Source organism: Dermochelys coriacea, chromosome 15 (assembly GCF_009764565.3).
Source record: "Dermochelys coriacea isolate rDerCor1 chromosome 15, rDerCor1.pri.v4, whole genome shotgun sequence".
NCBI classification, from domain to species: Eukaryota; Metazoa; Chordata; order Testudines; family Dermochelyidae; genus Dermochelys; species Dermochelys coriacea.
In genome coordinates, this window is record NC_050082.1 from 10006075 (window position 1) to 10018529 (window position 12455).

The following is a 12455-nucleotide window of genomic DNA, read 5'->3' on the forward strand; positions in this document are numbered from 1 at the left end:
CTGTTACAGTGTAATATAAAGAAACAACTATTTAATATGGGGATAGAACAACTAAAGGAACCAACTCTAATTTCACAGCTGCCCAAAACCCTGGTGATAGGTACACCTCTTTTTCAAAACTCAGCTCCTTCTTTCTAACAGCTGTGACCTGGCTCAGTCTCTGGGATGTGGATATGGAAAAGTTTTGCTGTACAGGGACAAAGGTTCCTTACTCTAGATTTCCTATGTCCATAGGTCAGAGACATTGACCATCTCAGATCAGATTACTATCTGAACAACATGCTGACTGAAGACACTCACGTGTAGCAGGACTATATCTTCTAAAAACTTCAGTCAGTCTTCTGTGCCTCCTTTTCAGATGGGGAACAGAGGCAAGGAAGCCATTACTGATCATTTGGGGTCTACCATTTCAGAACACAGATGTAAATGCTTTCTTTTCCATCAGAAAATCTAGCTAGATGGAAAAGTGAAAACTCAGTCCCACTCCAAATTATAGGTAAAATGGCTAACCTAGGTTCTTCCAGTTCAGGAGCCACTAGTACCAAAGTCACACACAGCCAGAGATCGCTTGAGAGAAATAAGAGACAGTAGTTATTAATTTGGACAAATAATATGGAGGGAGGGATGTGTGAAAAAAGATACAAACAAATGGAAGGAGAGACAAGGACAAAGGCAGAGAGATAGAGATTGCTCAATCCCTGATTTGTTGTAGCTTGTTATAGAACGCATAAAATGATGACTGCACTGACTATCCAACCTGACCAGTAGAAACCTCTCCATGCAACCTATCTCCTATTGCAACTCCATTGTGTTTTCGTTTCTCTTTTTTTTTTTTTTTCTCCTGCTTACAGTTTGCTTCCTCAGGGCTTTTTACTATCTGGCTCCTTTGGTTTCTGATCTAGTGGCCTTTCTCAGTTCCCGTACCAACAGCTTTAGTCGTACACCCCTCCTGCCTTTGAGGTGAGCTCCCACACTCCATCCCACCCACCTCATTCATTCTCCCATCACATCTAAGTCCAGTGTTGTTTCATTCTCTGCTGAAGGAAAGTGTGCCTCACAGACTACACTAGCCTCTGTTCCATTCACTACTTTCATTACACGTGGTGTCCTCCATGATCATTTCCACACAGTGAAAGGTGCCCATTGGAATTCACTGTCTGTCTCCTATAGCTGTTTCCTTTTAACACCTGTTTTCCTCTCCAAAGCTAGGGTATAATTCTGTATCTACTGAAGCTAGTGGCAGGTTTCAGAGTAGCAGCTGTGTTAGTCTTTATCCGCAAAAAGAAAAGGAGGACTTGTGTCACCTTAGAGACTAACAAATTTATTTGAGCATCAGCTTTCGTGCATCTGATGAAGTGAGCTGTAGATCACGAAAGCTGATGCTCAAATAAATTTGTTCATCTCTAACGTGTCACAAGTCCTCCTTTTCTTTTTGAAGCTAGTGGGAGTCTTGTCATTGGCTTTAACAGGAGCAAGAACAGATCTATAAGGGTAAAATTCTACCTTCACTTACATCTGCACAACTCACTGACTTAAGTGAGGTTGCACTGGTAAACTAATGGCAAATGTCTCTTGGCATGTGCACAAATCTTATTAAACAGGTGAGATGAGCTGTTCCTTTCTGAGGAATTAATTGAAAGGTCGGGCCTATTTTAGGGAAGCTAATAGAGTCTGTCTGGAAAATAGTATTTTCTGAAGAGTATGTTGTCATTTGTGTCCAATCCGGAAGTCCTTCTGCTTTGAAAACTTCACGGGTTTGATGTGTGTTAGGACAACTGCTGTGAACAAGAAAACATAGCAGGTAATTACCATTTTAATCATCAGAATTATTGTAACTCCTGGTATAATTCCATTGATTTCAGGAGTTACATCAGGCATGATTTTGGCCTATAAAACTGAGTTAATTATGTTGAATAATAATGAATGAGAACAAACAGCCTTTGAAAAGTTTTGTAAAACCAAAGCATTGCTTCATGGTAAGGGTTTTAAAGCATAACCTTTTTACATCGTAGGGCCAATTTTGCTCTCAGTTGTCCCAGAGTAAACCCAGAACCGGTTCATAGAGACTTACAGTAGTGTAACTGAGCACAATTTGGCCCTTAGCATGTAAACCTTTTGCCAAGAAAAGCCATTGCAAGCATTGCACTCTCTCTTCCTGATCAGAACGTAGAAACTAGCTTTTCATGCCACTACAACACTTACACATCTGATATTGAGGCAGTCATTTGGGAAGCCAATCCAAAGTTAGTGACAGCTGGGCAAGGACTCAAACTTTAAAACCATAACATTACCCACTCAGGCTATGTCTACACTACAAAGCTTATGCTGGCATAGCAATGTTGACATAGCCCCTTAGTGTAGACACAACTTACACCAACAGGCGTTTTTTCTGCCTGTGTAAGAACATGACCTCTCCAAACAACATTACATGTGCTCACAGAAGTACTCTTCTGTTGGCATAACTGTGGCTACACTGGGAGTTTAGTCAGCATTCATGCCCCTGACTGACACAGCTCTGCCAATATAAGTTTTAAGTGTAGACCAAGCCTGAGAATGAGGGAAACTGCTTTTCTCTCCCTCTAGGCTGAGAACACACATCACACTCCTCCAATTGCATGCACAAAATTTAGAAGATACATTAAAAAAAATCCCACAATTAGTTTAAAAAGAAAAATCCTATTCCATGGATGTTACCAGGGAATTGCCTTGATGGGATGACACAGTAGCTAACTTAACTCTGTTTTTAGTAGTGGAGGATGCTGGATTGATAGCTCCTGAAACCTTCTGGCTATTCACAGAGCAGGTAGCACAGACTTGGATAGAGCAAACTCCTGGACGTTGCCCAGCCAGTGCACCCCAGTCCTGCCCTGGAGGGATCCTCTCTAGAGTTGAAGGGAGTTCAGTTTCCATGATCCAGTCAGTCCTTGTCATCTCTAAAACGGCCAAGGTGATGGTTGGTTTAGAGCTGGAGTATCTACCCAGTAAGGCCTGGACTGAGACTTATTTTACACAGATCAAATGGGTTCTAGATGATAAAGCAACTGACCTGGGAGACAAAAAATTACTGCTTTTCACCAAGAACTGAGAAGCCCCCTAGGTACAGACCCAAACTCACAAAGACTAAGAGTTTGTCTACACTGGCACTTTACAGCACTGCAACTTTCTCACTCTGGGGTGTGAAAAAACACCTCCCTGAGTGCAGCAAGTTCCCACATTGTAAAGCGCCAGGGTAGACAGTGCCCCAGCGCTGGGAGCTACGTCCCTCATGGAGGCGCTTTTTTTTTTTTTTATAGCACTGGGAGAGCTCTCTCCCAGCGCTATGCTGTGACTACACAGCCACATTAAAGCTAAAGACATGCCCTATGTCAAGTGAACTTGAACTCCCCACACTAGTGGACAGAAGTCTTTCAAAAGCTACATAGAAAAACTGGACTATTCAAGGTGTCCCTGCCTCTGGTAAGGACCATGAGCCCATTCTCCCATTGTGCAGTCATTTAAATTTGTGCAAAGTGAGTATTAAGCGCCACCACCACTGTGAGTGGAGATTTCTGATTGGGTAATGTTTTGTACCCAGTCTGCATGCATGTGACTACAAAAGATGGAAGGCAGTGGGAATCGGGCCTGGTATGCCCATACTAGAAATTCTTGCTGCTAATAGCTAAAAATGCATTCAGTGCCTAGAAGAGTAATTGAAATAAAAATTTGGGTTTTTTTTTTAATTTGTAGTCTTATCTTTTGACTGATGACAGTACAACAGATACCAAAGGCTGCAGATAAGGCTATATGGACATCCCTTGTTACTACTTGAACTTGGACTGATGTTTCAACCACTCTTAGTTACCACGTGTAGTGCTTTGCTAAATTGTAGTTTTTATAAACAGGCATTTGCTGTTTTTTATATTTCATAGTATATAATGTCAAACAGCAGAAATATAGTGGGACCAGTCCTGCTCCCATTGACTTTAATGGGAGCAAAATGTGGCCGACTACAGAAGGTTATATCAGAAATGGAACTCCACATTTAAAAAATATATATATTACTATATTGCAGTAAGTTTTTGCCAAGCCTCCTTATTTACTGAACCAGAAAAGAAGATTAGAGGTAGATTTTTTTTTAAAAAGTCATTCATGTCTGATAACCATGTAATATAAATGAATTTTAAGTATTTGGGGGGGTGGTGTTGGATTTTTTTCCCCAAGACCCCAAGTATTTTTAGAAAATTAAATTAACTCTCCCTCTACTCCAACTGTGTTTAATTCATAATTGCATCGTGGTGCTGGTGAGGTGTCCAAACTATTATATTTTTGCTCTCTTAGTCTCTATTTTAACCAATGGCCTTCGACAAAAATAGCCGTATATCATAGCTTTCTAGAGCTGGGGATAAACCATTCTCATCTCAGCTTGGGTATGGAAACAGCAGATCTTAGTAGAATTAAACATTCCAGTTGGTCTTTTATTCATACTTCACTGCACGGGAGAACCCAGGATCTGCCACTGAACACATATCATGGGAAAATATCAGATTGGTGAGAATAAATGCCATTTCTTACACTATGGGTCACTAGATATTTTCACTGAATTTTACCTGCACCTATCATTATCTGAATAAGGAGCAGCAGTGGTGCCCCCAAAAGCAAACGGGGAAAAATTTAGATGATGAAAGGGGTTTTTGTGTTGCTTATTCAAATAGAGCTGCAACAGCTTTCCTTTAACTTTCACTATTAAATAAGACATGCCTGGCTGTTGGAAACCTGCATGAAGCCCCAGTAGAGTAGAAGCCCACAACACCTGAGCTGAAAGAAACCTGGGGCCTGATTCTCTGGTGCCTTCCACCATGTGAAGTCTTTTACTCCCTTGCAAGCTGGCTCTGAAATGTTACCACTGGCAGGAGGGAGAGCAGAATTCTGCTATAGTAGCATGTTACAGCCACTTTGCACAGGTGTAAGTGACTCCACCAGGTGAAAGGCAGCAATGAATCAGCCTCTTGAGCTCTAAGACAACCAAATGCAGCTGTCCAGCAATGCTGTGGTGAACAACTGTCATGACTGCACTAGGCAAATGCCATTAATCATATGTATATGAGAGCTAGTCAATGGAATAGATTGTTTGGATAATAGCGTGTCTAACTAGGTTTGATGGTTAACATTGATAAATGCTTGTGCTTTCCCCACGGCTTGTCTCTAGCAGTGGGATATTATTGTCCTGGTGCGGTGGTCTACTCCATAGACATCTGCCCAAAACGATACATGTTCTTTGTAACAATGTACTCTAAAAATGGAGGCTCCACCTCAGCTAATCAGAATACACAAACACTGTCAAATTATCCCTTTAAACTTTGGTTTACTGAATGAAACTGATACATCACTGCTCCCTTCACCCAGTTTCTCCACTCCCTCCATCCCTGTGTATCCCTTGCTGCAAACTACTAGGAGCCACAGATTGCTGAGTTCTAATGCCAGCTCAGACATGGCCTCTCTGTGTGAGCCAGGGCAAATCCCTGAACCTCTAACCTCTGACCTCCCTCTCATTGTCTTGTCAGCTCCCTCAAGATGTAATGTCTCCTGGGACAGTCTTTTAAAGGGCTCTCTATCCAGCCTCCCTATTTTTATCCTTTGCTCTGCATTATATATAATGGTCTCCCACAGTTAAATGAGGACACAGAGCTGCCAGTGAGATGGCTAAGTGCCTTCCTCATCTGCACGGGGGAAGATGCCCTTTGAAATGCTGGGTGTATAAGCCCAAAGGATGTTAAGCTGCTGGAGTGAATAATGAAGTTCAGCTTGACCCCTTCCCCCTTCACTTTCTTCCACCACTGCCCCCTTTTTTTTCAGTCTTGATTTAAAAAACTATGAACTCTTCTGTCTATCCTTGCTTCAGGCCCCAAACAACCCTGTCACTCTTCCTGCTACTCCAGCTCACTGCATCTGCTTCCCAAGGAGCTCAGATAACAAGGCTGGGCTTTGGGCAAGTACATCACAAGGGATGTCAGTCCATCCACCTCCAGCTATCAGGTGAATAGGCCACAAGGGGCGATTCTCCCCCTTCTCCCACACACCAGGATCTAGCATTACCGATGACCAGGTGTGTTTGTTTCCTGTGTTTGTTGGAAGTTGACCATCTGTCTCTAAACCATCAGATACGTAGGGCAGAGGCAACCTAGTGGACAAACTGGAACTGCAGTGTGTTCCAGTACGACACATCCTAGGTTAATTTATATTTCTAAAACTGGCCTGAAAACAGAATTAGGAAGGGGTGGAGGGGGAAATATTTTGGGGTCGGAAGGAATCTAAAATGCACATTGCTATATTACATGTACTAGAATAGTTAGAAAGGCAGGTATTTTCCCTCCTGAAAACAAGCTACTCTCTTCAGAATAAATTATTCAATTTCCCCACTCCTGGTGACTAACCATATCACCTTGTAAAGTGGGACATCACCTCCTATTATCCTGTAAATAATGGGCTTATTTTAAGACACTGTAAAAGTTAAAGGCGCCATAAGTGTCTGCATGCTGTTTACATGATTCCAAGGAGCCCAGTGCCTTCACTGCATCACTGACGGTGTTCCACATCTCTGGAGCCCTGAACTGCCTAAACATCCCAAATCAGAGCTGGCACGTGAATGTGCTGTGATGGTGGGTGATGGAGCATGTGCCATCTGTGTCCACTGGCATTTGATGGTTGTCCATAGCAACCAAGCTCCATTAGAGTGTTATGCTGCATAGAATGTGTGTGGGTTGGAAATTGTCATCTTCTGGACTCATGCAACCCTGAGTCTGATTAGTGCCGAATCTTTCTTCAACTATGTAGCCAGCCGGCTAGAAAGTCATTCTGCATAATCAGACCCCACCACTCAGTGGGTTTCATCTAAACAGTAGGTTTTGACAGCCGGGGAGGAGTTCGTCAGCCTCCGCCGCCAGGTGCCTATTCCTCATTCTGGGATTAGCCCAGCAGAGCCTGAATTCAGGTGTCGCAGAAATAGGACTTCTAGCGTGAGGGTGCCTAATTCTGCCTGTTGCTGACAAAGACTATCAGGCAGCCGGCTGGAGTGAGAGTGCAGCTATCGGAACGCAAGAGGCCTCGACCTTGGCAATGCCTGGACACAGCAGGTTGCACAGAAGACAGATGTGAAAGCTCAACCCTGACTGTCCTGGCTTTTCAGAATGTCATTCCCATGAGTGATGGGTAGCTGTGTGTGTTTTGTTTTGAATTTAGAACAGACTAACAACTACCTTCTGAAGGATGTGGGGCTGAGTCAGCTGAGGTGCAGTAGGAGACAGGCACGAACAGAATACTTGCTCTGAGAATGGCAGGTTACATCACCACACAGCCTCCATTTCCCCATCCGTGAACTGGGGATTCTGATTGCACCTGCTTCCAGCAAGGTGTCTATGTGAGGAACTAGTGTTTGCACAGCTCTTTGAACATCGGAAGTGCTACGTATTTGTATTGCTGTGTTTAACTAGTCAGAGCCTCGAGTTCTATTGACCCGCATGGACATTGCAAGGGTGAGCAACCTCCTTGAGAGGCAAGGAGCCTCGTCCATTTGGGCTGATTTGACATACTTGAAATTTCACACAAGATGGTAATTCTGATCCTATTTTCTTGCAAAACATGTACAAGATGGTCTCCTGCTTGCATACAACATTAGGGCCAATTGGAGCAGAACTGGGTTTGGGGTTATTAAACTTTGATTCCCCTGTTGTCATGTCTTGCTGGATGATGTTAGAATTAGCTGTTGACTAGAATCCTTTTGCATATGGCAATCCTGTTGGTTACAATGCTGTGAAAGTTGCTTAGGGGAAGGAAGGTTTCTTATACTTTAAAAGTGTTTGGATGATCCAGTGGCGAATTATAATCTCCTGCTGATCGGGCAACTGCCGATGGTCTGTGCCATGTTATTTGAAAACTGATCAGAAACAAAGTCATCATAATACTCCTCAGTAAATTGTACTAATGCCACATAATTCATCCGTAGCACACTCATGACAGTAGTTTCATTATGAAAAGAAGCCTTGCCTCCTTAGTTTCCTCTTGAAGAGGTTCTCATGTATTTGGCCACCCTCACCTTCTCTCTGTCACCTGGCCTGCCTACTCTTCAGTACAGAGCTACTCTAGGTTCAGTACTACACTCCTGTCCCTCCTGGACTCTGCTTCAGCCACATGCCTCATCTGTGCGGCTTTTTGGACAGAGAGAGGGGAGATGCCAGCCAGCCAGCTCTGAAAAGACAAGCCAGGGACCTGGGAGAAGGGTACCGGAAGCGATGCTTCATTTCACAGGCATCAGCAAAACCCTGGGAAACAGCCACCCCTTAAACTACATTAAACTGTGAATGGCCTGATTTCCATTTTAACAACGGTGGGGCAAAAGGTAAACTTCGTTTCTTTATGGCCTGGTGTTTGAGGAGCAGCTAGCGATGCTGATGAAGGCTCATGCTGTGTGGCTAAATGAGGTCCTTATACCCTCCACCCTTCCTCCTTTCATCATAGCCATTCTATATCCCATTTAGCCATGTCCATGACTAACTCTGCTGACACCCTGGCTGTGCTTCTGACCGAGCATCCCTTTTCCCTTCTGTTACAGGATGACATGCACAGGGTCATTGACCAGCAGCTGATGGACAAACATCTGAAGGAATGGAGCAGCCTGCTTATTCCTTCTCCAATGGCTACAGAGCAAAGCAGTGTGCAAGACCCTCCCCCGTGTTTCAGGCCGGAGCAGCAGGGGGATGAGCCCATTGGGGCAGAAAGGAACCGTCTCTTTTCCTTTTTCAAGAAAATTAATTGAAAGGAGAAATCTTTCCAATTATTCCTGCTTAGAGCTGGGGGCAACTGCCCAGCTTCCTAATGGACCTGAATCTGATCAAAAAGAAAAAACACAAAGGGTGAAGGAATTAACCCTTGAGACTGCACTATTTACAATCCACCTGGCCTGAACAAAATGTTTACATGAATTGGAGATTTGCAGTTTGACAATGTGATACCACCTGAGAGCAACTTTTCTTATTCCTTAAGCAAAGTTATAAACTTCAGGGTACGTTTTAGGCACTTTGACACAGGCCACTCAGTTTCTGCTGTGAAGAATAATCCAATTGTCTTAAACTCATTTTTTCATGCTGGAGAAGGAAATAAGCAACCCCAGGACAAGGCAATTCAGGGGACTGACTACTAACATCACAGTAAGAGTAGGGGAAAGGAGTGGCCTTCATACAATTTCCAGTTCTGGCAGCTGGGCTGTCCTGCAGATTACATAGGCTGTAGTTGCATTGGTCCTGGGAACGTAACATGTTTACATGGCTGTAGCTTACTCTATGGGGGAAGTCCTTATTGTCCTCTGTGTATGACTGGAAGTCTTTATTCCCCCTGGTGCTCTCCATAGCTACTCATACTGCATCAGGAATCCAGATCCCTTCCAGCTCAGTGCAGTTGTAAATCTGCTAATGCTAAGAGGTGAATCTAGCTCCCTGTTGGTCAGTTCCAGACCCCCTGAGTATTGAGGATTTGATCATTGGAGAGGCTGAGCATCTACAACTCAATGTGCAGTGAATGGGAGTTGGGAATGTTCAGTACTCCTCAGGTACCAACTTTTCCCTTAGCCTTAAGGCTGGCTGGGGAAGCTCAGCCTTCGGGCCAAAGGCCTTGTGCATCTTCCTAGTGAAATCAATAGCCAAAAATCTGAGTCACTTCAATGGGAATAAGGACTGGGCTCCAAGAACCTGCCATCTCAAAGTCCTGAGCACTTAAAATTGATGGATTTGAATAGGAATGGGTTGTTGTGTGTCTGAAAATCAGGTCCTAGGTGTAGCTCTTCCACTGTTCAGCATTGCTGCAGTAGCTTTAGTTATAGGGCTGATCTTCAGGGCCACCCATAGCTCCTGTGTATATGTTTTCTGCTACTCCGGCCTTGATGGTAGAAGGTTGGATCCCCTTATGCTCAGTGTAGCTGTAGACCCTCCCCCTTGTAGTTAGAAGGCTTTGATCAGCCTGGTGTGAGGAGTATGGTCATGCTGCTACTTTACATATACGCACACACTTTGGTGCTAGAAGTCCTGCAGTATGTAGGAGATATTAGTAGGGTTGGTACCTTCTGCAGGCCATATACTACCACTTAGAGCTTCTTCCTTTAAAACTACTTTCCCACCAATGAAATAAGCATTTCCCCATTAGAGAAAGCTGACGCTGGCATGTTTAAGCAACAGCCTGTTCTAGAAGGGTTTTATGCTGCTGTCACCTTTTCATTTCCTAACTGCCAGTCTCCTACAGTCCTCTCCAAGCTGCATACCCAGCATGTGTGTGGGTGAGGAGGGGAAATCTATAGCCATGAGGGAGTGTATACGCGCCATCCTAAAAAAAAGGGGCTTAAGTTATGCAATGAAGATGCAGTGATAGAAAGGTGCCTTTTGTTGCATGTTCGTCTGGGAGGGGAGAGTGGACGTGGGTCACAGCTGCTTAAGCTAGCGGACTGAAATTCACAGCATGGCCCTCTTCGTTTAAGGAAGAAGCTAGTCCTTAATCTCTGCATATTTTTTTCCAGTAGGAAGGTTGGGAGAGTTAGGAAAGGAAAGCAAGCATATTTTGAGCTGACGATTGGGCATGGGAGCTATTCAGCCAGAACACTGGGAGGACTGAACCCAGGGACCAGGTCAGAGGAAACTGTCCTTGTGCTGAGCTGCTGTTGCTCAACTGCAACAAAACTACCTTACACCAGATAGATACTGTTTTGTGCATCAGTACAATGTCTCAGCAAGATGTTCCCAAAGTGTCACGTAGTTAATGCTGGTTCTTTAAGTGTCCTAATGTTTCATCGTCCCTTAACCAGGGTGGGCAACCTGCAGCCTGTGGGTGGCCCATCAGGTAATCCACTGGGGGGCCACGAGACAGGTTTGTTTACACTGACCATCTGCAGGCACGGCTGTCCGCACCTCTTAGTGGAGCAGTTCGCTGTTCCGGGCCAATGGGAGCTGTGGGAAGTGGCGGCCAGCACATCCCTGCGGCCCGTGCTGTTTCCCACAGCTCCCATTGGCCAGGAACGGTGAACCGCGGCCACTGGGAGCTGCGGGCAGTCAGTGTAAACAAACTGTCTCACAGCCTGCCAGCGGATTACCCGGACAGGCTGTGTGAGGCCTACAGGCCACAGGTTGCCGACCACTGCCTTAAACTGTCCTTGAGCACTCACCATTCAAAGACAGCACAGGTGATGATGGATTAATTCCAGGCTCCTTTTGCTGCCTATGAGGGGTTGAACATGCCAGCGCCCCCTACCCCAGGGCAGCTGACACTTACAAACCTATTGAAAAAGGTCACTGGGCAGGAGAACCCTAACTGGAGGAAGCCCAGCAAAGTAGATTCCGTATCCCAGGCAAGCATCAGCATACAGGGATTATACCACAGCCCAGGAATTGGATCTGCAGCAGTAAACAACACTACAAAATATTTTCACCCCTCAGTACTTAAGGGACAGTTCCAGGCAATATGACAGGGATGAAACATGCACCTTGTACAACAGTTGCACAGCTAAAGGATGGAGGCTGCACATTTCACACAACTGCACGACAATTACAAAGCAATCTCGCTGCCTCTGTGGGAAAACAAGAAAATTTTTTGCTAGCTAGGGGGAAGCTCCCTTTAGCAAAGTCTACAGCTGGGGCCTACTGTTATGAGACTTGAGCATAGTACAGAAAACAAATACAAATAAATGTAGATGCAAGTCAAGTCACTCGCACTTTACTATCTTAACACACACCTAGATCAGCAAGGTACCATTCAAGAAAATGATCCATTAAGAAAAGAAACCGAGGAGTGAAGTCTACGGCACAACTTGTGCAGAGCAGCAATAAAGTGGGCTTACAGGCAACAGTACACGCACAAGGATGTCAGGTGATGTGTGTAGGCCTTACCCTATCTAGGATTGATGGTGGATTCTGGACATCCAGCAAACCCTCTTTACCATTCCCACTTCACTGCAAAGCAAGATTGTTTTAACCAAAAGCTTAGAGGTACAAGGGATGTGCCTGGGTAAGACAGTGAAGTGACAGTCCCCATAGACTGAAAGTGAAAAAGCACACAGCAGGGATAAACAGAAAGAATGTATCTATGGATATGTACATACCACAGTGCTGTAATTTTTGTACGTAGCAGTAATGTAAATAAGTGTATGGTTTTTATAAGATACGTATTATATAAATCTATAAAGGCATATTTTTAGTAAAAACAATGCTCCACAGCTTCTTTTGTAAATAGTTCTCTTCAGAATAAAATGGATCATTTCTACAGTACTGTCTCTGGATTTTGATCCCTAGTTATTCTCTGAACCTAGAGAGCCACCTCACTCTGAATACACACTCAGTACATCTCACAATCTCAAGCAATTCAGCCATGTGTGCGCTTCCAGGTGAAAAGGGCAGAGAAGCAGTAGTAACCCATTTATTTTGAGTATTCACACCTTCAGCTGCCTG

At 44.3% G+C, this 12455-nt stretch overlaps 1 protein-coding gene and 1 long non-coding RNA gene across 3 annotated transcripts in view; one reads left to right on the forward strand and one right to left on the reverse strand.

Moving 5' to 3' along the window:
• The window catches only part of LOC119843463, a 31158-nt gene extending 30290 nt beyond the window's left edge, over nucleotides 1-868 (reverse strand). The window contains exon 1 of the long non-coding RNA XR_006275861.1: nucleotides 511-868. This is a non-coding gene — a long non-coding RNA (uncharacterized LOC119843463). The remainder of the gene's footprint in view (nucleotides 1-510) is intronic.
• The window catches only part of BICDL1 (BICD family like cargo adaptor 1), a 68829-nt gene extending 57869 nt beyond the window's left edge, over nucleotides 1-10960 (forward strand). The window contains exons 11-12 of one of the 2 annotated variants that reach the window (XR_005288955.2): nucleotides 852-960; nucleotides 8585-8723. Coding sequence is in view for 1 of the 2 variants with exons in the window: in XM_038372677.2 (XP_038228605.1) it covers nucleotides 8585-8788 (204 nt within the window). In the remaining variant the exon portion in view is untranslated. Of the gene's footprint in view, nucleotides 1-851; nucleotides 961-8584 lie in introns of both variants that reach the window. The other variant, XM_038372677.2, reaches the window with a different exon arrangement.
• The last annotated feature ends 1495 nt before the right edge of the window (nucleotides 10961-12455 follow it).